General features: G+C 42.6%; 1 protein-coding gene across 4 annotated transcripts in view; it reads left to right on the forward strand.

Moving 5' to 3' along the window:
* Positions 1–26,399, forward strand: part of atp2b3b (ATPase plasma membrane Ca2+ transporting 3b) — a 184,826-nt gene that overhangs the window by 118,348 nt on the left and 40,079 nt on the right. For all 4 annotated transcript variants that reach the window (XM_061903092.1, XM_061903089.1, XM_061903090.1 and 1 more), the window contains 5 exons: positions 9,433–9,591; positions 9,680–9,859; positions 16,137–16,224; positions 16,295–16,401; positions 21,982–22,173. In XM_061903092.1, coding sequence (XP_061759076.1) covers positions 9,433–9,591; positions 9,680–9,859; positions 16,137–16,224; positions 16,295–16,401; positions 21,982–22,173 — 726 coding nt within the window. The remainder of the gene's footprint in view (positions 1–9,432; positions 9,592–9,679; positions 9,860–16,136; positions 16,225–16,294; positions 16,402–21,981; positions 22,174–26,399) is intronic.

The following is a 26,399-nucleotide window of genomic DNA, read 5'->3' on the forward strand; positions in this document are numbered from 1 at the left end:
TATGGTTTCACGGTGGCAGAGGGGTTAGTGCGTCTGCCTCACAATACGAAGGTCCTGAGTAGTGGTGGGTTCAATCTGAGCTCGGGATCTTTCTGTGTGGAGTTTGCATGTTCTCCCCGTGAACGCGTGGGTTCCCTCCGGGTACTCTGGTTTCCTCCCACTTCCAAAAACATGCACCTGGGAATAGGTTGGCCCTAGTGTGTGAATGTGAGTGTGAAAATTGTCTGTCTATCTGTGTTGGCCCTGCGATGAGGTGGCGACTTGTCCAGGGTGTACCCCGCCTTCCGCCCAAATGTAGCTGAGATAGGCACCAACAACCCCCGCCACCCTAAGGGAATAAGCGGCAGAAAAATGGATGGATGGATGGATGTTCACATATATATGTATACATATGTAAGGAGTATACAGTATATATATATATATATATATATGTGTACACATAATCATACATACACATATATATATATATATATATATATATATATATATATATATATATATATATATATATATATATATATATATATATATATTGTTAACTTCATGAATGCTTTTTGTGACCAACAAGTATGTGCTCCAATCACTCTATCACAAATAATAAGAGTTGTAGAAATTCAAGACAGTCATGACATTATGTTCTTTACAAGTGTATGTAAACTTTTGACCACGACTGTATATGTAAATATATATATATGTATATATATATTTATATATATATATATATACATATATATATATATATATATATATATGTGTTTATATATATATATATGTGTGTGTATATATATACATATATGTATATATGTGTTTATATAAATATATATGCATGCATATACATGTATATGTGTATATATGTATATATGTGTTTATATACATATATATGTTTATGTATGTATATGTATATATATATATATTCAGTATATGTGTGTAGATATATGTATATTTGTGTGTAGATACGGGGACGGCGTGGCGCAGTGGTAGAGTGGCCGCGCGCAACCCGAGGGTCCCTGTTTCAATCCCCACCTAGTACCAACCTCGTCACGTCCGTTGTGTCCTGAGCAAGACACTTCACCCTTGCTCCTGATGGGTGCTGGTTAGCGCCTTGCATGGCAGCTCCCTCCATCAGTGTGTGAATGTGTGTGTGAATGGGTAAATGTGGAAGTAGTGTCAAAGCGCTTTGAGTACCTTGAAAGTAGAAAAGCGCTATAAAAGTACATGTATATACAGTATGTATATATGTGTTTGTATATACATATATATGTATATATACATACTTATATATATGTATATATATGTGTACATATATACATATATATATATATATTTATACTTACATATATACACACACACACACACACATATATATATATAAATATATGTGTGTGTGTGTGTGTGTGTGTGTGTGTGTGTGTACACATGGGCTTCATGGTTGCAGAGGGGTTAGTGCGTCTACCTCACAATACGAAGGTCCTGAGTAGTCCTGGGTTCAATCCCGGGCTTGGGATCTTTCTGTGTGGAGTTTGCTTGTCCTCCCCGTGAATGCATGGGTTCCCTCCGACTTGTCCAGGGTGTAACCCGCCTTCCGCCCGATTGTAGCTGAGATAGGCACCAGCGCCCCCCGCGACCCCAAAGGGAATAAGCAGTAGAAAATGGATGGATGGATGTGTGTACATATATACATATATATTCATGTATAATGACATACATATATACACACACGCATGTGTATGTATATATATATATATATATATATATATATATATATATATATATTTATATATATATATATATATATATATATATATATATATAAAGTCTGATTTTTGTTAAAAAAAAAAAAATTAAAGAATAAATTAAATCCAACGTTATGATTTATATACCTATGTAAGGCTCCAATTACTTCAAACCAAATATTTCATTTAAAAAAATGTTTAGGGAAAATGTTGTTTATTTTGTGTTTTCTTTTCAAAAAAAAAAAGGGGGCATAAAGCATTAAAAAAGACTTTATGGCAACGGATGAATCTGAAGTTGATCTATAGATATTAAAATTAAAATTAAAAATATATATATTACCATATGACTATAAATGATTAACACTTTTATGAATGATGGGACCTATAAAGGAGCCATATGTAGGAATATGGCCAGAAATCGTACTGCAATCACAGTCAAAATTCTGTAGTCCTCTCTCCCTAACTGAGGTTGCCGGACACGCAGCCGAATCCAGCTCAATCGACTGGGCTACTCCAAGAAACTTAAAAACTTCCACTGCCTCTTACTAGACGTTGAGATGCCAGTACCTTAATAGCTGAATAGACAAGCGTTTTGTCAATAGCAAATCTCTAACCAACACATTTTACACAGAAATTAGGCTATTTTCAGGAAGAAGTACGTCACGCCTGCGTACAATATCACAACAAATGGCAATCATATGGTTATTGTCAGTACTATCAGAAACCAAAAACTAAAACAAACTACAACCAACGCTAGCAATGGTTATACTGGTGAAAATAAGTACAGCATGCTTAGCAGCCTAATGTACGTCCAAAACTAAAGAGGAGACATTTGACTAAGGTATGCCTATAGGCTACTGTTTCAAACGGTTCAGATTGCCATATAACTTGGTACAATGTAGTCCACAATATGCAAACACAAATGAGGAATTATTTCATTATGTGGTTTGGCTGTCTCCATACGTTTCACATTGTCATGATGACAGGCGTGTTAATGTTGGAACCCATTTCCTCAGCATATCAGCATATTGAGAACGCAATAGGCACTGACACTACCCATACCAACATATGTTTTATCCATCCATCCATTTTCTACCGCTTATTCCCTTTCGGGGTCGCGGGGGGCGCTGGCGCCTATCTCAGCTACAATCGGGCGGAAGGCGGGGTACACCCTGGACAAGTCGCCACCTCATCGCAGGGCCAACACAAATAGACAGACAACATTCACACTCACATTCACACACTAGGGCCAATCGGGCGGAAGGCGGGGTACACCCTGGACAAGTCGCCACCTCATCGCAGGGCCAACACAAATAGACGGACAACATTCACACTCACATTCACACACTAGGGCCAATTTAGTGTTGCCAATCAACCTATCCCCAGGTGCATGTCTTTGGAAGTGGGAGGAAGCCGGAGTACCCGGAGGGAACCCACGCATTCACGGGGAGAACATGCAAACTCCACACAGAAAGATCCCGAGCCTGGATTTGAACCCAGGACTGCAGGAACTTCGTATTGTGAGGCAGATGCACTAACCCCTCTGCCACCGTGAAGCCCACATATGTTTTATTTGTCGAAAATATATTTTGCCCTGTCAGTTAGAATTCACATCGACATACAGGCTAACGGGCATATATTTCCCCTGTTAGCCTGTATGTCGATGTGTCATTGACTGGGCTAGCATTCTAAGCTTTTGTTGCACGAACATATTAATTTTGTAAGACAAGATCATAGACTGTATGGGACAATATAGTTTACATACCAAATGTCCATTTCCATTTATTAAAAGTAATAAGAAAATGGTAAATGCCTGACTCACTTATCAAAAAGGAAATGAGCAAATTTTAACCCTCGCATTCAAAAGTCTTCTTTTTTCAAAAGCATCTCCGATACAAATCCTTATTTTGTTCCTGGCTTTGTCATGAATAAGTTGAGAATCATAACGACGCCTTTTAGATTTACTAACTGACATGTTTAGTAACTTTACCAGTGGCAGTAGCCAGACGAAGAGGGCGATGCGTAACTGGCAATCTGGATGTGATATACTCACGGACTTTGTCATTGATCTAACAGTAGAGGGCGGAACATGAAATTTAAAACAATAACAATATTACGGGGCTGTATATCTAATTTTGGAAAACAGCTGAACTACCGTTGTCAGTTATAGAGGTATTTGGAAAAAACATAATTTATTAATGCCTTTTGACATCAGGGCAATTTAATGATGACTTGACATGAACTTATTTATATGGCTCCTTTACAAATTCACCAAAATTGAGGGGAGCCCTAAGGGTTACAATATATACTGTATTGTTTTGAAAATGTGTCCGCGTGCTTTAAATTTTCAGTGTGTGGCCCTTAGTGGAAAAAAATCATAGAAACAATATTGCAGTGTAAAACATCATATTTGTCGATATAAATGTGGAGAGGGGTGTGGTCCACACGTTCCCTGTGGGCGGGGTGTGTGCAGTGGCCGGCCATGAAGCAGCAGACAGGTAAGTAGATACCTCAGCTGGAACGAGTTAACTAATCACCTGTTCCCTTTATCAGCAGCGTTGGAAACCATGAGAGGGGGCTGGCTGGAGAAGGAGAGTGAACCTGCCAGAGAGAGAGCTGAAAAGCCATGAGATCTTTGCATGACAAGGGTCATGAGCTGAAAAGCCAAAGAGACTTTGCACATTGATTGTTGAAACATTAAAACATATTGTAACGGCTGCGCAAGGGTTTGGTGCTTTCCCATGCTCACAACGGGAACCCGGAACAGAGACTTACACAGTGGCGCCCAACAAAAAGGTAATGAAAAAAAAAACACAGAAAGATGTCGGCACCAACCCCTCTGGTGGCACTGGGGCTAGGGCTGGCCAAAGTGTCAGCAGCGAGCCAGCAGCAGTCACAACTACCGAAGGCACTGATGGACAAAGCAGAGGCAGCAAGAGGGGTGTCCACCATGAAGCGCATGGTGGAAGGGGAGGACCCCCAGACATTCCCTGAGGTCTTTGAGGCGACAGCAACGCCGGGCAGGTGGCCGGAGGAGGAATGGGTCGCAAAGCTGCGGCCGGTCCTGGTGGGGGAGGCGCAGCGGGGGGTGCTGAGTCTCCCGGCGACCGCCCGCATGCAGTACGCCAGCCTACGCCACGCCGTACTGGACCGAATCGGCAGCAGCCCCGAGGACTACCGCCGGAGGTTCCGCGCGATGAAATTGGAACCAGAAGGCCGGCCATTCATCTTCGCACACCAGCTGAGGGACGCGGCGACCCGGTGGCTCCAGCCCAACGGGCAGTATCCAAAGACGCTGGAGAAAATCATATTGGAGCAGTTCATCGACGCCATCCCGACCAGGACCTCCGCATGGGTTCGGTATCACAGCCCCCCCGGACGTCAAAGCAGCAGTAAGACTGGCGGAGGAACACCTGGCTGTGCAGCGAGAGGCAACGCCAAAGACGGCCGCGGGACTCACCTCAGATCCCCGTCGTCGTGGAGGGGGTGGAAAGGACAAAGTCACCCGGACTCAACGAACAGGTTCCCCATACGGGCACACAAAAAAATACACACACACACACACACACCACAAGGGGGGGAGGGGACACGGGGATCTAACCACCATGTTTAGTGTACATTGCAGGGTGCCGGCGCTGCGGAGAGGGGGCTTCCCTCACACAGGGCACCTCAACTGCCAGGGCCGGTGTGCTGGAGGTGCGGACAACCCGGACACGTGCGCCGGGAGTTCTCCATGATGGAGGTGGGGCAGGTGATGCGGGTTGTCGGACCTCCGTCACCCGCCCCCAATCTGGGAGAGACGTACTGTGTCCCGGTAAAGGTACAAGGGGGTACATACCGGGCGATGGTGGATCTGAGCTGCAAACAGTCCATGATCCACCAAAACCTGGTTCTACGCGGGGTTTTGAGGCAGGCAAAACGGGTGAAAATTAGGTGTATTCATGGGGATGTGCACGAATACCCTATTGCGCCAGTGGAAATTGCATATGATAAACGAAAGCATAAGGTTAAGGTTGCCGTAAGCGCGCAACTTACGCACCCCGTAATTTTAGGGACGAATTGACCGGGATTCAATCATTTGGTGACACAATGTGTGGGGGTGCGTTCACAGGACAGTAGGCGAAGGGAGTATCCGCGGCGACGCGGCTCCATCCGGGACTGCCGACCGGGAACCGGTGGGGGCTTGGCGGGAGGCTCCCCCGGCCCATCGGTGGCCACCTACGGAGGACTTTCCCCTCGAATAGTCCCGTGATGAAACCTTGCACGAGGCCTGGGACCAGGTGGATTATATTGACGGTCAGCCGGTGCGCCCGGGGGAGGGGGGGTATTCACCCATTTTTAAACTATTAGGGATAGATTATACCGAGTGGGCTGTGACATGCAAACCGGGGAGGAACACACCCAGTTGTTGATGCCAAAACGCCACCGGGAAATGGTTTTCCAGGCGGCGCATGTTAACCCAATGTCTGGACATGTAGGGTATGATAAGACACTTAATCGGGTCATGGTCCGTTTGTATTGGCCAGGCCTCCAGGCAGACGTGTGCCGTTGGTGCGCTGCTTGCCCGGACTCCCAGCTGGTGAATCCAGCAGCCACCCCAAGGGCGCCTTTACGCCCGTTGCCGCTCATGGAGGTACCGTTCGAGAGAATTGGGATGGATCTCATCGGACCATTTCACCCGAGCACACGGGGATACCGCTATGTGTTATTCCTGGTGGATTACGCAACGCGGTATCCCGAAGCAGTGCCCCTGCGCTCTATCTCTGCAAAGAGTGTGGCGCAAGCGTGTTTCAGGTCATCTCCCGAGTTGGAATCCCGAAAGAGATTCTGACTGACCAGGGCACGTCCTTTATGTCGCGCACCATAAAAGAACTATACGGGTTGTTGGGAATCAAAGCGATCCGCACCAGCGTGTACCATCCACAAACAAACGGGCTGGTGGAGAGATTGAATAAAACGCTGAAAACAATGATCCGTAAGTTTATACATGAGGACAAGCAGAATTGGGATAAATGGTTGGACCCCCTAATGTTTGCAATGCGGGAGGTACCCCAGGCCTCAGTTTGTTTTGCACCGTTTGAGTTATTGTACGGCCGGAGGCCTCGCGGAGTGCTGGACGTCATTAAAGAAAGCTGGGAAGAGGGTCCAAGCTCCAGCAAAAATTAAATACAATATGTCATGGACATGTGAGCAAAACTCCACCAGGTGGGGCACTGGTCACGTGAGAATTTGCTCCGTGCCCAAGAGCGTCAGCGGCGCACGTATAACAGGGGGAGCCAACTACGTAAATTCACACCGGGAGAAAAAGTGCTTGTATTACTTCCAACCTCAAGCTCTAAATTATTTGCAAAATGGCAAGGACCCTTTGAGGTCACACGGCAAGTGGGTGATGTCGACTATGAGGTTTGGCGCTCGGACCGACGTGGGGACACACAGATGTATCATATTAACCTACTGAAGGCATGGAGAGAGGCGGAGCCTGTTTCCATGGCAACAGTAGTGAAGGAGGAGGAGGAGTTGGGGCAAGCGGTCTCGTGCTCTGGCCCACCCCCTCAGCTTTCCTGTGATGACCAGCTCACATTGGCACAGCGAGCGGAGGTAGCTGAGTTACAGCGGCGTTATTCTGACCTGTTCTCATCGCGACCTGGCCCCACGAATCTCATCCGACACCATATTGAGACTAGCCCGGGGGTTACGGTGCGGTCTCGGCCATATCGGTTTCCTGAACACAAGCGCAAAGTAGTGCGGGAGGAATTAAAAGCCATGCTTGAGATGGGGGTGATAGAAGAATCTCACAGCGCATGGTGCAGTCCCATTGTTCTGGTGGGGAAGAAGGATGGGACCGTGCGGTTCTGTGTAAATTACTGCAGGGTGAATGAACAATCACATTTTGACGCATACCCAATCCCCCGGATCGACGAGCTCCTGGATCGGCTGGGCACTGCTAATTTTTTTACGACACTGGATTTAACCAAGGGCTACTGGCAGATTCCCTTGTCACCAGAGTCCAGAGAAAATACGACCTTCTCCACTCCGGACGGTTTGTACCAATTTGTGACACTTTCGTTCGGCTTGTTCAGTGCGCCCGGCACGTTACGGCGTCTCATGGACTGCGTACTGCGGCCCCACGCTGCATACGCGGCTGCTTACCTGGATGATGTCATCATCCAGAGTAGCGGCTGGGAACAACACATGCGGCGGGTGAGGGCGGTGCTCGAGTCCCTGAGGCGGGCGGGGCTCCCTCCAAACTCCGGCGAAGTGCGCGGTTGGCCGGAGGGAGGTACAGTATCTGGGGTACCACTTGGGAGGAGGGAAGGTGCGGCCACAGGTATACAAAACAGCGGCTATCGCAGCCTATTCACCCCCCAAGACAAAAAAGAGGCGAGGCAGTTTTTGGGGCTGTAGGGATATTACCGCCGGTTCATTCCTCGGTTTGCGGATTTGACCGGCCCATTGACTGACCAGAACTGGTCCAGTGGGATTTGAGAAGGTAAAAACAGCACTCTGCGAGGAGCCGGTGCTCCACATGCCTAATTTTGACATCCCTTTTTGTCTGCAGGCGGACGCGTCAGGCCAGGGATTGGGGGCGGTGCTGTCCCAGCGGGTGGAGGGTGTCGACCACCCTGTACTATATCTCAGCCGTAAACTCTCGGACCGGGAGGCAGGTTACAGCACGGTGGAGAGGGAATGCTTTGCCATCCGGTGAGCGGTCGGGGCCCTCCGCTATTACCTGTTGGGGCGCGCCTTCAGTCTCTATTAGGACCACAAACCGCTCCAGTGGCTCCACCGCAAGAAGGACGCCAACGCACGGATCGCCCGGTAGTGCCTTGCCCTGCAACCCTACAACTTCCGGCCGTAGCCGACTTTCTCTCTCTTGCCCCTCTACGGGGGTGGGGGTGGCGTGGCCGGATGACTGCCCGGCCTGAATTGGGCAGTGAAGGCATGTGGAGAGGGGCGTGGTCCACGCTTTCCCTGCGGGTGGGGTGTGTGCAGGGGCCGGCCATGAAGCAGCAGACAGGTGAGTAGATACCTCAGCTGGAACGAGTTATCTAATCACCTGTGTCCTTTATCAGCAGCGTTGGAAACCATGAGAGAGGGCTGGCTGAAGAAGGAGAGTGAACCTGCCAGACAGAGAGCTGAAAAGCCACGAGAACTTTGCATGACGAGGGTCATGAACTGAAAAGCCAAAGAGACTTTGCACATTGATTGTTGAAACATTACAACATATTGTAACGACTCCGCAAGGGTGTGGTGCTTTCCTGTGCTCACAACGGGAACCCGGAACAGAGACTTCCACAATAAACAAGTGTTAGATAATTATAGTTGTATATTACTTACACAAAGTAGAACGTCTGTTAGAAAGTGTCCAGGAACAAATCATTTAACTTAACTTCATAAATTATTGTTGCCACTAGGTGTCACCAAAACTAATTACCAAGCCCCTGCAACTTATTGGCACCATAGGTCCATTCCAGACGGTTAATGTAAATAGGTTCATGTTTTTCACACCTACCACTGTTCTCTGTTTGATTAATTTCACTTACTATGGTTCCAACCAATACTCAAGGCTCCATTATCGGAAGTGAAATAGTTATATCGGGACACCCTGAATGACGAATCATGAGAGCATAATTAAGCAAAGGAGGTTTAGTTGTTTAGTGGATTTATTCCTGGCTGATGCTGTCATGATGATTCCCAGGTGATTGAGCCGATGGCGTGTGAGGGACTGAGGACCATCTGCATCGCTTACCGTGACCTGCCCACCAATCCAGAGCCCGACTGGGAAAACGAGACCGAGATTGTGACGGAGTTGACCTGCATCACTGTGGTCGGGATTGAAGATCCAGTACGACCTGAGGTAGGAGACTGTCAGCCTGGCTGCTCCATCATGCAGTAGATGAATCAAACACATTTTGAAGAGATAACCCTATTTTTCCCCCCCCAAGGTACCGGACGCCATCCGGAAGTGTCAGCGTGCGGGCATTACTGTGCGGATGGTGACTGGCGATAACATCAACACAGCCAGGGCCATTGCTGCCAAATGTGGAATCATCCACCCTGGGGATGACTTTATCTGTCTCGAGGGCAAAGACTTCAACCGACGAATCAGGAACGAGAAAGGAGAGGTGAGTTGGGGTCCCTCATGCACATGGGATGCGTTTTACTATTCTGTCACATATAAATAGGAGTGATGGGTAAAATACGCCTCTGTTAGTGTGTGCCTGCGTTGACACTGCACTGATACTGTGTTGGTGCTTCATAACAGCGCCATCTGCTTGATGAAAAAAGTCACCTTATTTGACCTGTAAATAAAACTAATAGTAAACGTATTTTCCTGAACGTGTAGCTGTGCAGAAAGTAATCACAAACAAGTCAACATGCAACTCAAAGACCTTATTTGGCGCTAGAAGAATGAAATGATGAGGATTTTATTTCATGAAGAAATAAAATTATGGGTACTTACGGACTTTATCCCTGTAGACCAGTGGTCCCCAACCTTTTTGTAGCTGCGGACTGGTCAACGCTTGAAAATTTGTCCCACGGACCCGAGGGGGGGGTGTTTTTTTACAAAATACAATGTGTGCTTACGGACTGTATCCCTGCAGACTGTATTGATCTATATTGATATATAATGTATATATTGTGTTTTTTATGTTGATTTAATAATTAAAAAAAAAAAAAAATATATATATATTTTTTTTTTTTCTTGTACGGCCCGGTACCAATCGGGCCGTGGACTGGTACCGGGGTGGTTGGGGACCACTACTGTAGACTGTATTGATCTATATTGCTATATAATGTATATATTGTGTTTTTTATGTTGATTTAATAATTAAAAAAAACAAAAAAACATTTATTTTTGTTTTTTTTTATTTCCTGCGCGGCCCGGTACCAATCGGTGGTTGGGGACCACTGCATTAGAAGAAGACAACCTTCTGTTTCCTTTAACTCGGACACCATTGGCTGACTAAGCCAGTAACTTGAACTGTTGAAGCCTACTGAGATATTGGTACCAGCAGCTAGACTGTATCTGACCAATCTAAGTCTAAGACCAGATCTGACCAATCTAAGTCTGAGACAAGATCTGACCAATCTAAGTCTAAGACAAGATCTGACTAATCTAAGTTTAAAGGCTAGATCTGACCAATCTAAGTCTATGATCATGAAGTGATGAAGCCTAAGAAGCAAAACATCTTCTAAGACAAACCAAACAGTCCAGTTGCGATTGATTGAATGCCCTGATATTAATATTTGTCAAATGTTGTACACACTTTTGTGAAATGAAACCTTTACAGGACAAGTTTTATCCTGATCCAGAATTCTTTCCCTGATCTGACAATTGCAAGCTGACCACAAATAGGAGCTCTAAATGTAATGACACTTTAAAGTTTGTGGCTCTGCATTTACGTTGCTAATTTTGTTCACACACTATTAACCCAAGAGATTCTTTTATGACACCATTAGGCTGGATTTTCCCCAAAATGTTAAAGGAACATCGTTAGAAGAACACCTACTCATCATAAACAGTAGTTGTTAAAACGGCGGGAAAAAAGTTTGGCATAAACAGACGACAACAATAAAAACCCTCTTTAGTGGTGGTGCTAATGTGCGCTTTTGTCCTTTGCTAGAAAGCTGTAGGTGAAGAGTAATTCCAGCTGCAAAGTAATCAGCCAGCCATCCTTCCATTTCCTACCGCTTATTTGTCCTGTGCTAGAAAGCTGTGGATGAAGAGTAATTCCAGCTGCCTACAACCTGCAGTCTCGTTCGCTTTTCCACCATACGAAGAGTGTGCCGGCCCAGTCACATATTGTATGAGGCTTCTGCAGACCCACGGAAGTGACTGCAAGACATACTTGATCAACAGCCATACAGGTCACACTGAGGGTGGTGGCCCTATAAACAACTTTATCACTGTTACAAATATGCGCCACACTGTGAACCCACACCAAACAAGATTGACAAACACATTTTGGGAAAATATCGGCACTGTAACACAACATAAACACACAGAACAAATACCCATAATCCAATGCAGCCCTAACTCTTCCGGGCTACAATAGGGGGCGTACTTGGGGGGGTGGGGGGTTGGGAGGTGTATATTGTAGCCCGGAAGAGTTAGGGCTGCATGGGATTCTGGGTATTTGTTCTGTTGTGTTTATGTTGTGTTACGGTGCAGATGTTCTCCCAAAATGTGTTTGCCATTCTTGTTTGGTGTGGGTTCACAGTGTGGCACATATTTGTAACAGTGTTAAAGTTGTTTATACGGCCACCCTCAGTGTGACCTGTGTGGCTGTTGATCAACTATGTCTTGCAGTCGCTTACAGCATGCACAGAAGCCAAATACAACATGTGGCTGGTACACTGTTAGTACAGGTTGTAGAGGACTCTAAAGGCAGTGCCTCCACGGTGCCCCCTTGATATTGTTGTTCGGGAGATTTCTACCCCTGGAGGGGCACTGGAAATTGGGTCTCTCCCAGAAAAATCGAGGTTATACAAGGATGACGCTGTAAAGCGCCATTCACATAAAACTTGCGGGCCGCACCAATGTTCCATTTTCATATTGAGGTGCGGGCCGCAAAATAACGTGTGTTTGAGACCCCTGCTGTATATGTATCAAACAAGCAGAGAATAGCTCAGCAATCTCTTTTTTATCCAAACACATCAACAGCCAGCTTAAAGGGAAACTGCACTTTTGTCTTACTTTTGCCAATCGTTCTCAATCATTATGAAAGACAGATGTATTTTATTTTTAAATGCATTCTAACTCGTAAATAAATGTAAATAAATGTCTACTTACAGCGAAGTCAATGAGAAGTCTTCTATTCCGCCCATAAAACCCTATAAAAAACAATTCAAAAAGCGCCAACAATAGTCCTTCCATATTTGGTGACTTGAATATTAACCAAGTATTAGTGATATTGTTATTACAATTATGATTATTATTATGCTCTTTTATCCTGCACTACAATGAGCTAATGCAACGCAATTCCGTTCTTATCTGTCCTGTAAAGTTCAAATTTGAATGACAATAAAAGGAAGTCTAAGTCTCGAAGCGCTAGACAAACTATTTATAGCAGCGCCATGATCACAAGCTTCAGTGCTAATGTTTGCATGATCGACTGATCAGCTGCTTCCTGTTTTCCTTGCTCGTCACACTTTATTGTAGATCATATACATGCCTCTCACTTGAATAGGAAAAGGCTGAGGACGTATTCTGACAAATTGGTATACATTTGAAAAATAATTTTTATTTTGCTGGAGGATGGTGACGCTGTTGACTTATAGTAGAAATCTAAGCTGGCTACAAAACAACTCAGGCTAAAATTGCTAATGTATCATTCACACATTTCTAACCCACTGTTATTACTTACTGTTTCTTTTTTCTCCTCCATTGCCATAAATAGTAGTCACGGACACTGACGTTATAAAAGTAGTTTTCTCGGAAAATCCATCTTTTTGTGAAATTCTGTGGGTGAAGCAAGACTAATCTTGGCACACACTCAAAGCGACTTCTTTTGCAATTAGAGGCACATTGCCACAGATCATAAAAGTTAAAAGTAAGGCACTTTTGTTACTTCTGATGAGGCTGAAAGTTTCTGTAGTGTCTTGTGCTGCTTAAAGCAGGGGTGTCGAACTCAAATACAGAGTGGGCCAAAGTTTTAAAACCGAAAAAAGCCGTGGGCCAAGGTTGAACAAATGAACCTTTGTTCAAACTTTGACCCAAACAAGTTTTGCATTGAATATTGAACAAGCAAGGCTTATATAACTTTATAGTGACATGCAAATTCAAGTTTCAAATAATAATAATTAAAAAATATCAATGGCATATCAAATGAAAATAAAATAAAAATTGAATGCCTCTTTTCGGCGGCGGGGTTTGGTGGTAACGGGGGTGTATATAGTAGCGTCCCGGAAGAGTTAGTGCCGCAAGTGGTTCTGGGTATTTGTTCTGTTGTGTTACGGTGCGGATGTTCTCCCAAATTGTTTGTCATTCTTGTTTGGTGTGGGTTCACAGTGTGGCGCATATTTGTAACAGTGTTAAATTTGTTTATATAGCCACCCTCAGTGTGACCTGTATGGCTGTTGACCAAGTATGCATTGCATTCACTTGTTTGTGTGTATAAGTTGCATATATTAAGTGACTGGGCCAGCACGCTGTTTGTATGGAGTAAAAGCGGACGTGGCGACAGATTGTAGAGAACGCCAAAGGCAGTGTTTTTAGGGCCCACTCCCAACATTGTTGTCCGGGTGGAAATCGGGAGAAATTCGGGCGGGGCACTGAACTTCGGGTGTCTCCCGGGAAAATCGGGAGGGTTGTCGAGTATGAGTATTAGCGGTGAATGTGCCGTTAAAAGCTACGGGCCAGCTCTAATGTTAATTGGATATTGCCTCAAGGGCCAAATGAAATTACACGGCGGGCCAAATTTGGCCCGCGGGCCAGAGTTTGACACCCATGGCTTAAAGCGACCAACAACAGAGCATTTTTTTGAGGAAGTGTGAGGAAAGGCGAGATTGTTTCATAAATAACTCCACAATGCCTCCACGGTTTGATTTTCAATTTTTGGGACTTGCGCAGATCTCAAATACACATAAGCAGGTAGCAACAGGTAAGTAAAGTTGGTTTTGCATGTTAGGGAACCTTTAAATGTATTTTTTACACTTGACTGTTGTTAGTTTCATCCTGCTTTTAAATGTATCTTGTGAAATGTTTATTGTTAATTTGAAATGTGCTTTATAAATAAAGTGAATTGGATACTAACTGCAAAGCCACAAAATACGACAAAATTATTTATTTATTTCACCTGACCATTCTGTTCTTTCTAAGTTGCACTATGCCACGGTCTGTTGAGACGTGGAATGCGCTTCTATGTGTTATTTGGATATTCTCATCTCATGCGACCTCTAAAATACCAATATTCTCCTAAGTCGGGTCGGTAACCCGCGGCTCCGGAACCGCATGCGGCTCTTTGATCACTCTGATGTGGCTCAGCTGCATACTTGTCGACCCCCCCATTTTTCTGGGAGGTTTCCGGATTTCAATGCCTCTCCCTGAAATCTCCCGACGATAATATTCTCAGATTTTCATCCGGACAACAATGTAGAGGGTGCCGGGATGGCATGCTATGATGACAATAACATTAAAGCTCTCTGGATAATGCCATCGCGTGCGCCTTCATACCATGTTAACTGAGTGCCGGCCGGCTGCCATTACCACGCTCAAGTGACTGCAATGCATACAGCCATACAGGTTACACTGAGGATTGTGATATAAACAACTTTAACACTCTTACTAATATGCGCCACACTGTGAACCCACACCGAAGAAGAATGACAAACACATTTCAGGAGAACATCCACATAGTAACACAACATAAACACAACAGAACAAATACCCAGAATCCCATGCATCCCTAACTATTCCGGGTTATATTATACACCAGATACCCGCCCCCACCCTTAGTGCGTTGGTTGAGGTGGGCGGGGTTGGGGGGTGCGGGGGTGTATATTGTAGCCCGGAATAGTTAGGGATGCATGGGATTCTGGGTATTTGTTCCGTTGTGTTTATGTTGTGTTACAGTGCCGATGTTATCCTGAAATGTGTTTGTCATTCTTGTTTGGCGTGGGTTCACAGTGTGGCGCATATTAGTAAGAGTGTTAAAGTTGTTTATTCGGCCACCCTCAGTGTGACCTGCATGGCTGTTGAACAAGTATGACTTGCAGCCGCTTACGTGTGTCTGCAGAAGCCACATACAATATGTAAAGGGGTTGACAAGCTGTTTGTTACGGTTGTAGATGGTGTCAAGCGCAATGTCATCACAGAATGCCCTTAATACTGTCGTTTGGGTGAAAATCAGCAGACATTCGAGAGAACAGTTGCCCTGAAATTTGGGAGTCTCCCAGATAAATTGGGATGGTTGGCAATTGTGATGTTGTCAAGCGGCATTCAATTAAAACTCACGGGCCGCGCTAATATTACATTTTCATATAAAGGTGCGGGCGCGTGTCTGAGACCCCTGGTTTATACATAGCACAAAGCAAAAAAAAACTTTGTATGCTGTGTTATTTCATTTTAAATTTCAAAAGAGTTTTGTGGCTCCCATTGTTTTCTTTATTTTGTAAAACGGGTCAAAATGGCTCTTTGAGTTGTAAAGGTTGCAGACCCCTGTCCTAAGTGCATTCCTTGAAAGCCTTTGGCTGAGCACAACTCCTAATGGGAGGAACTGCTCCTCATTAGCACAGTGCACTTTTCGCCACATTGGGTACAAGTCGTTATATTTCAAGAGCCCTACCATATACGCTGGATTTGATCACAAGAGTGGTTAGAGAACAACATATTTTCCATTGCTGATTCAATAATGGGAAATTTTATCTATTGTGTGTCCCCCTCTCTCCATCATGCAGATTGAACAAGAACGCATCGATAAAATCTGGCCTAAACTGCGCGTGTTGGCTCGCTCTTCACCAACAGACAAACACACTCTTGTCAAAGGTGAGTTGACGTTCATCTGTCAAAGCAAACACACACACCTGGACCTTCCAACTCTCTGTCCTTCCTGTAGGCATCATTGACAGCAGCGTCCTAGAACAGAGGCAAGTGGTTGCAGTGACAGGCGATGGAACCAACGATGGACCTGCTCTAAAGAAGGCTGATGTCGGCTTCGCTATGGTAATAGACGTTCATCTTTGTGTTTTTTTTTCCCATCAATTTCTACTAGGACTGAGCAATATCGCTGAAAACTGTATCGTGATATAGATTAATAAATATTGACAATTTTATGGTCAATCGAAAATAAGGAGCAGGAGAAAAATATATGAAATGTAAAACATTTTATTTCCAATGTAACCTTCCTCTGATTACAATCCCCTCAGCTATCAAGGCAAATCACAAAGTGCTGCACATAACGAAGGTGAATTAGAATTAAACAATTAAATTAAAACAACGGGGGCAACATCATAAAAAGGATATGTCAACACAAGCATGGAACACAATCAATGTAAACATGACTCTAAAATCACATTTAACACTTAAATGAAGGTGCAAAATAAGGAACACTTAAGAAATTCTTTATAAAGTGTAACAAAATGAATTGGTTCTTGAACATGGTTCGGCAACCGAAACGTTGGTATAGAGCAGGGGTCGGGAACCTTTTTGGCTGAGAGAGCCAAGAAAGCCAAATATTTTAAAATGTATTTCTGTAAGAGCCATATAATATTTTTTTTAACACTGAACACAACTAAACGCGTGCATTTTTAAGTAAGGCCAACTTTTCTAGAGTATAATAAGTCTCTTATTCTTTGGAATAACATTGTTATTCTGATGCTAACTGTGGAGGGGACGTGGCCTGCAGCGAAGCAGGGTGTGCTAGGACCGGCCTCAAAATCAGCGACAGGTGCGTAAATGGCCCGTCTGGGCCTTGTTATCTAATTACCTGTCGCTCTGTTATAAGCAACAGCCAGGGGGAGAGACGGGGTTGAAACTGGAGCCAATTTTTGATTTGTTTTATTCTTTTTTTCTTTTGTTTTTGTTGACTTAACTTTTTTGCTTAGTTTTTTCCTTTTTTATTTTTGTTTTGTGTTTTTTGTATAATTTTCTTGTTTTTTTTCTTCATTTTTGTTTATCTCTTTAATTTTTTGTTTTTCATTTGTTTTTTAATCTTTTTTGTTGTGTTTGTTTTATTTTTTTTCTTTTGTTTTTTTTACCATTTATTTTTTTGTTTTTGTTTTTCGTATAATTTTTCTTGTTTTTCTTCTTTTTGGTTTTTCTCATTTATTTTTCATTTTAAATTTGTTTTTTAATCTTTTATTTTTCTTCCCTTTGTTTCTGCTGTTTTAATGTTTTTCCTTTGGTTTTTCCCTTCTTTTTTTGTATTATTGAATAATAAAACAATATTGTAACCCTGAAACAGGCTCTCATGTCGGTGCTTGGTGGTCTGAAGAACCCCCAGGAGGGCAAGCCCCACACTAACCAATAATAAATAAATTACTTCTTACCATTAACGCAACTTCTTGTACATAAAAAATCATGAGAATTTTGCATATTTTGAACGTTATTTTTAACAAGCGGAATTATTCTTTACTTATCGTGTCAAGCGATGTCAGCTCAGATTTATCCGAGAGCCAAATGCAGTCATCAAAAGAGCCACATCTGGCTCGCGAACCATAGGTTCCCTACCCCTGGTATAGTGGAACAGGTTTTTCCCTAAGAAACAATGTAAACATGAACAATTGGTTCTGGCCTCGACAAAAGTCACTATTTTATATTGACAAATGCACACTTTGAAGACACTATAACATGTATGTACAGTACACTGTATATGTATCAAACCAACATTACGAGCAGGGAATTGATCAACGATCTCTTTTTTATCCAAACACAACAACAGCCAGCTTAAAGGGGAACTGCATTTTTTTTTAAATTTTGCCTATTATTCACAGTCATTATGAAAGAAATGACTACAGATGTATTTTTTAAATGTATTCTAACTTGTAAACGTAAATAAAAGTCTGCTTACCGCAGAGCCAATGAGATGTCCTCTATTCCGCCCATAAAACCCAATAAGGAACAATTCAAAAAGCGCCAACCAAACTCATTCTACATTTGGTGACTTGCATATTAACCAAGTATTAGTGATATTGTTATTATAAACGCTAACACAGATCAATTATTTATAGCTGCGCTGTGATCGCTTCCTGTGTGCCTATGTTGAAATCATCTACTAATCAGCTGCTTCCTTGTTTCCTTGCTCGTCAAACTTTAATGTAGATCATAAATCATACCTTTCACCTGGATAGTAGAAGGATGAGGGCGTATTCTGACAATTTGGTAAACTTTGACAGGCAATTTAGACCTAGAAATGGTGACAACAACACGAAAAAACGATTGGTAGCCTTTTATTTGTGAGGATTATGAGTTATGTTTCATCTAAATGGGAATATATGAACATCCTAGCTGTCGGCATCCTAATGACAGCAGACCTTGTACAGTAATTAATGTTTTATCATGTTTGTTAGCTCTCCTGTCATGAAGTCTGCAGTGTGTAATAATCAGTGATGTAGAAACTTGATGTGTTTTTGAAATAATGCTTAAAATGATCAAAATGCGTAAAATATTAAATGTTATAATGATATTACATTACATATATACTTACATCATTATATAAAACCTTAACAGAGGTGTTTAGATGTTTTTAAAAGGGCTTTTTAGGCAGAATAGAGCAGCTTTCTATGGGCTCTATTGTAAGCTGAGTTTTGAATGCATTTATTTATTATGTAGAATGCATTAAAAAAAAAAAAACATCCGTCCTCATTTCTTTCATAATGTTTGTGAACGATTCCCCCCAAAAAAGTGCAGTTCCCCTACTGAAACCCACTACTACCGACCACGCAGTCTGATAGTTTATATATCAATGATGAAATATTAACATTGCAACACATGCCAATACGGCCTTCTTAGTTTACTAAATTGCAATTTTAAATTTCCCACGAGTTTCTTGTTGAAAACGTCGAGGAATGATGACGCGTACGCGTGACGTCACGGATTGTTTGGAAATATTAGCGCTGCACCACTCGCGGCTAAAGGTTGTCTGCTTTAATCGCATAATTACACAGTATTTTGGACATCTGTGTTGCTGAATCTTTTGCAATTTGTTCATTTAATAATGGAGACTATAAAGAACAATGCTGTTGGTGGAAAGCGGTGGATTGCAGCTGTCTTTAACACCGAGACACAGCCGGTGTTTCTTTGTTTGTTGTGAAGCAGAGCGGTCAAGCGAACATGTTTTCTCTACGTCAACCAGCATGATTTTGGATGGGAAAATAGTGATATACATCTTACTGCAGCAGCTGTCAAAAAAGACAGCTGTGAGCCGGGCTCCTCGGCTTCTCTCTGAGACCCTGCGTGTTCACCGCAGCCATCTGACCTCGAGGTATGTCTTTACAATCTTTAAAATCTCACTAAAACACTATTAAAACAATTAGCATATAAGGGATCTTCCAGAATTATCCTAGTAAATGTGTCTAATTACATCTGAAACGCTCACACTGCCGCCGCCCGAATCTGTCGCTTTTTTGAAATTTATTTAAAAAAAAAAAATTCTAGTCCTTCACTATCAATATCGTGATTCACGAATCTTTCATCCTCGCTCAAATTAATGGGGAAATTGTCCCTTTCTCGATCCGAATTGCTCTTACTGCTGGTGGCTTCCATTATAATTAATGTGAATATGTGTGGAGCCCTGCAACTCGTGATGTCACACGCACATACTTCCGGTAAAGGCAGGGCTTTTCTATTAGCGACTAAAAGTTGCGAACTTTATCGTGGATGTTCTCTACTAAATCCTCTCAGCAAAAATATGGCAATATCGCGAAAAGATCAAGTATGACACATAGAATGGACCTGCTATCCCTTTTAAATAAGGTATTTAAAGGCCTTTAAAGGCCTACTGAAATGAGATTTTCTTATTTAAACGGGGATAGCAGATCCATGCTATGTGTCATACTTGATCATTTCGCGATATTGCCATATTTTTGCTGAAAAGATTTAGTAGAGAACATCCACGATAAAGTTTGCAACTTTCGGTGCCAAGACAAAAGCCCTGCCTCTACTGGAAGTCGCAGACGATGACGTCGCAAGTGTGGGGGCTCCTCACATATTCACATTGTTTATAAAGGGAGCCTCCAACAAAAAGTGCTATTCGGACCGAGAAAATGACAATTTCCCCATTAATTTGAGCGAGGATGAAAGATTCGTGTTTGAGGATATTGATGGCGACGGACTAGAAAAAAACAAAAAACAAACGCGATTGCATTGGGACGGATTCCGGTGTTTTTAGACACATTTAGTAGGATAATTCTGGGAAATCTCTTATCTTTCTATTGTGTTTTAGTGAGTTAAATAGTACCTGATAGTCAGAAGGGTGTCTCCACGGGTGTCTTGACGCGCAGTGTCTCAGGGGAGTCGACGGCAGCTATGGACGGCACAAGCTCAGCTTTTCTCCGGTAAGAAGCGACTTTTTAACCACAATTTTCTCACCGAAACCTGTTAGTTGACATTCCTTCGTGTTTTAATGTTCGCTTGACCGCGCTCTGATCCATAGTAAATTTTCACCTCCAGGAATTTTAAACAAGGAATCACCGTGTGTTTGTGTGGCTAAAGGCTAAAGCTTCCCAACTCCATCTTGCCACTTTGACTTCTCCAATATTAATTGAACAAATTGCAAAAGATTCAGCAACACAGTTCTCCAAAATACTGTATAATTATGCCGTTAAAGCAGACGACATTTAGCTGTGTGTGTGCGTAGCGCTCATACTTCCTAAAAACCCGTGACGTCTTGCGTACACGTCATCATTACACAACGTTTTCAAGACGAAACTCCCGGGAAATTTAAAATTGCAATTTAGTAAACTATAAAGGCCGTTTTGGCATGTGTTGCAATGTTAATATTTCATCATTGATATATAAACTATCAGACTGCGTGGTCGGTAGTAGTGGGTTTCAGTAGGCCTTTAAGTGTCAAAGCATCCGCACACGCACAAAAGTCCCCTCGGTGTACTTCAAAATGTTAGCAAATATGTCGCTGCGAAAAAAACAAAAAAAGGAAAATCCTTTTACTTTGCATCCTTGAATGTTTGCGGCATGTGTTGAAAAGTCTGGGAGTGGTAAACAAACATATTTGCAGCCACCACTAGCGTTAGCATAAACTAGCAGTGTGAGGCCGTCCTCCATCGGCTGTATTCTCCTTCGCTGTAATAAAGGTTCCCGCGGGTATCTTTTTCCCCAAAAATCTTGTCTTATCACGGTTTAAAAACCTGCTAAGGTAGAAATCCCCCTTCACCGATAAAATCCTTGAAGCGGCAGCTTTGTCTGAGCAGCCTCGCCATGCTTCACCGACGCTGTGAATGACGGCCTTAAATTGTTCCCAGCATGCTCAAATTTCTACAAGATGTGGGTACAGCAAACCAAAAGTATGTTGAATAAGTCCTATGCAGTAAGAGCGACATTGGTTGAAAAGTTTTGAATGAAGCATCAAGAAAACATTTGGTGCCAACCCCATTGTTAATAATAAATGTATTTTGAGTTGCGGTCGCGTGCATTTGTCTTTGCTCACAGCTCTTACTCATGCTCACTACTAAGATTTGAAGGAGGGCAACACAGCGTCGAGGCAGTAACTCTCCAGAATGATTAGGACGGCTGAACGCTCCAGTGATTCACGCTCTGACTCTCCTCGCCGTCTCCATCTCTTGTCAGGGCATCGCGGGGACAGACGTGGCGAAAGAGGCATCTGACATCATCCTGACCGATGACAACTTCAGCAGCATCGTCAAGGCGGTGATGTGGGGACGAAACGTCTACGACAGCATCTCCAAGTTCCTGCAGTTCCAGCTCACAGTGAATGTGGTGGCCGTCATAGTGGCCTTCACCGGGGCCTGCATCACTCAGGTACATCAGGGCTCATAATGTGTGGATCAATACAGAAATATCGATACCACTGGCACCTCATCTTTATGCGCTAATATTGATTCTCAAATCAAGATATCGATACCAATGCTCACATACTGAAAAGACAAAGTATGCGGGCACCATTCTGATATTTTTTAATTAAAAAAAAATGCTAACAACAGATATTGTGTCAGCTTTGTATCACTGGTGACTAATTATTAGTTAGAACATTTCAGCTTTTTCTTAATATATAGCTATTTTTGTTCTATTTTTCCTTACATTCTTACTGTTGTTTTTTTCATGTAAGAAGAGAATGAAAATATTAATAATAGGATTGTGTAACTAGCGTGTCAAAAGTTCTGCCTGTACGAAAATATCAATGTCCAGTTACACATTTAAAAGTTGTTGTGATTTTTAAAATAAATGTATTGGTAAATATTATTTTTTATTTTTAAAACTACCTAACTAACTAAACTTTGTTTACATTTTAACTACATTTTATTTGTACTTTGAGAGCTTATATATTATTTTAGACCAGGGGTGTATAAACTTTTTACACCAAGGGACGCATACTGAAAAGTCAAGTATGGGAGGGTCATTTTGATGTATGTAATTTTTCAAATGCTAGAAACAGATATTATATACAAACCTTTCCATATGAGTTGGGAAATTGTGTTAGATGTAAATATAAACGGAATACAATGATTTGCAAATCTTTTCCAAACCATATTCAGTTGAATATGCTACAAAGACAACATATTTGATTTTCAAACTGACAAACATTTTTTTTTTGCAAATAAGCATTAACTTTAGAATTTGATGCCAGCAACACGTGACAAAGAAGTTGGGAAAGGTGGCAATAAATACTGATAAGGTTGAGGAATGCTCATCAAACTCTTATATGGAATATCCCACATGTGTGCAGGCTAATTGGGAACAGTTGGGTGCCATGATTGGGTATAAAAGCAGCTTCCATGAAATGCTAAGTAATTCACAAACAAGGATGGGGGTGAGGGTCACCAATTTGTAAGCAAATTGTCGAACAGTTTTAGAACAACATTTCTCAATGAGCTATTGCCAGGAATTTAGGGATTTTTCCCATCTACGGTCCGTAAAATCATCAAAAGGTTTAGAGAATCTGGGGAGAAATCACTGCACGTAAGCGATGATATTACGGACCTTTGATCCGTCAGGCGGTACTGCATCAAAAACCGACATTGTGTAAAGGATATCACCACATGGGCTCAGGAACACTTCATAAAACCACTGTCATTAACTAAAGTTGATTGCTACATCTGTAAGTGCAAGTTAAAACTCTACTATGCAAAGCCAAACCCATTTATCAACAATATCCTGAAACGCCGCTGGCTTGGCTGGGCCCGAGCTCACCTAAGATAGACTGATGCAAAGTGGAAAGGTGTTCTGTGGTCTGAGTCCACATTTCAAATTAAATTTGGAAACAGAGGACGTGGTATCCTCCAGAACAAAGAAGAAAATAACCATTCGGATTGTTATAGGCGCAAAGTTCAAAAGCCAGCATCTGTGATGGTATGGGGGTGTATTAGTGCCCAAGGCATGGGTAACTTACAAACTGTGAAGGCACCATTAATGCTGAAAGGTCCACACAGGTTTTGGATCAACATATGTTGTCATCCAAGCAACGTTATCATAGACGCCCCTGCTTATTTCAGCAACACAAGTGTTACAAAAGCATGGCTTTGTAAAAAAAGAGTGCGGGTACTTTCCTGGCACGCCTGCAGTCCAGAGCTTTCTCCCATGGAAAATGTGTGGCGCATTATGAAGCGTAAAATACAACAGCGGAGACCACGCACTGTTGAACGACTGAAGCGCTAGATAAAACAAGAATGGGAAAGAATTCCACTTTCAGAGCTTCAACAATTAGTTTCCTCAGTTCCCAAACGTTTATTAAGTGTTGTTAAAAGAAAAGGTGATGTAACACAGTGGTGAACATGTCCTTTCCCAACTACTTTGGCACGTGTTGCAGCCATGAAATTCTAAGTTAATTATTGTTTGCAAAAAAAAATAAAGTTTATGAGTGTGAACATCAAATATGTTGTCTTTGCAGTGCATTCAATTGAATATGGGTTGAAAAGGATTTGCATATAATTGTATTCCGTTTATATTTACATCTAACACAATTTCCAAACTCATATGGAAACGGGGTTTGTATATTTAAAGACACACCTTTGTGTTATAGGTGACTAAGTATACTATCCATCCATCCATTTTCTACTGCTTGTCCCATTTGGGTGGAAGGCGGGGCACACCCTGGACGAGTCGCCACCTCATCGCAGGGCCCACACAGATAGACAGACAACATTACATTCACACACTAGGGACAATTTAGAGTTACCAATCAGCCTATCACCAGGTGCATTTCTTTGGTGGTGGGAGGAAGCCGGAGTACCCGGCGGGAACCCACACAGTCACGGGGAGAACATGCAAACTCCACACAGAAAGATCCCGAGCCCGGGATTGAACCCTGGACAACTCAGGACCTTGGTATTGTGAGGCACATGCACTAACCCCTGAACCACCGTGCTGTTTAAGTATATTATTATTATTAGTTTTTACCAGGGTTTTAAACTGCTGATTCCGATACCGTGTATCAACTGTGAATGTTTCAATGCTTGGGTGTCCAAAGTGTTGTCCAGGGGCCATTGCTTGGGTTTAATGCAAACTATTGAAAACAACACATTATAGGGATTAGCGAAAAAAATCCATTAATTAGCCGCTCCATTTTATAAGCCGCAGGGTTCAAAATCTACAGAAAAAAAGTAGCGGCTTATAGTCCGGGATTTACGGTATACTGATACTACCCCTGGTATCGACACTACCGATACATGGCAACAGAAATCCTTACATTTTCCTCTCTAGACTTAGACTTAGAAAATCTTTATTGTCCCCGAGGGGCAATTTGGTTTGCAGCAGTAGGCATTAAAAACAAGTTTCAACAGTAAAAACAAGGTTCAACAGTAAAAACAAGGTACAACAATAAAAACAAGGTACAACAGTAAAAACGAGGTACAACAGTAAAAAACGAGGTACAACAGTAAAAGCAAGGTATAAATACATAAAATACATACAACATACAAACCATCATAAAACTAAAAACTAAAAACATTTGTAATACAATAAAAACTAATCACACGTCGCATCCCACTAAAGTGACTACATTGCAGCTAAGCTTGTTTAAGGAGCTCATTTATAAAAACAACAGCTGAGGGAACAAATCAGTTGTTTTTGGCCTTTCTATTACTAGGGGCGTACCTACATCCTGAGAGCAAGAGTCTAAACCAGTGGTTCTTAACCTTGTTGGAGGTACCGAACTCCGTTAGTTTCATATGCACATTCACCGAACCCTTCTTAGTGAAAAATAAAATGTTTTTTTTTACAAATTCAAGACAAAGTTATGGGTTTTTGGTAACACTTTAGTACGGAGAACATAGTCTAAGTAACAAAGACTTAATTTGGAGTTATTTGGTTAGGGTTAGAGGGTTAGGGTTATAATGAGGCCATGCCGAATAAGGCATTAATAAGTACTTAACCCTTGGGTAATGTTCATATTGTTGTTACTCAGCCAGCGTTTGTGGGTCTGATGGACCTGTTGCGCTTTGTGGCTTTTAATGCCCTACAATCAAACACGTTTATGTTAAAATACTGAACAGATGTTTATTGGGATAAGGTAAACATCTTTTCAGTATTTTAACATAAACGTGTTTGATTGTGAGGCATTAAAAGCCACAAAATGCAACAGGTCCATCAGACCCACAAACACAGGCTGAGAAACAACAACATGAACGTTGCCCGGAAAATTTCTCTACCAGTTTCTGCATCCCACATTGATTATTCTTTTGTGTTTCCGCACCTGCGGTTCCCACACAAGGTCGCAACATTGTTTGTCAACAATGTCTGCTCTCATTTTCTCGCACATTTGACGCTCTGATGTTCTGTGTACCTACACTCTGTCCTCCTCCTGTCTAGGCCTGCTGTATGTGTGTGTGTGTGTGTGTGTGTGTGTGTGTGTGTGTGTGTGTGTGTGTGTGTGCGTGCGTGCGTGCGTGCGTGCGTGCGTGCGTGCGTGTGTGTGTGTGTTACACAGAACATCAATTTCCACACTTCTATTAGCCCCGGGTCCAGTGGACCCGGACATCTTATATGTAATAGAAATGTGTAGGGGGTATATGATGTGTGGTCATTAAAAT

Source organism: Nerophis ophidion, linkage group LG06 (assembly GCF_033978795.1).
Source record: "Nerophis ophidion isolate RoL-2023_Sa linkage group LG06, RoL_Noph_v1.0, whole genome shotgun sequence".
Lineage (NCBI taxonomy): Eukaryota > Metazoa > Chordata > Actinopteri > Syngnathiformes > Syngnathidae > Nerophis > Nerophis ophidion.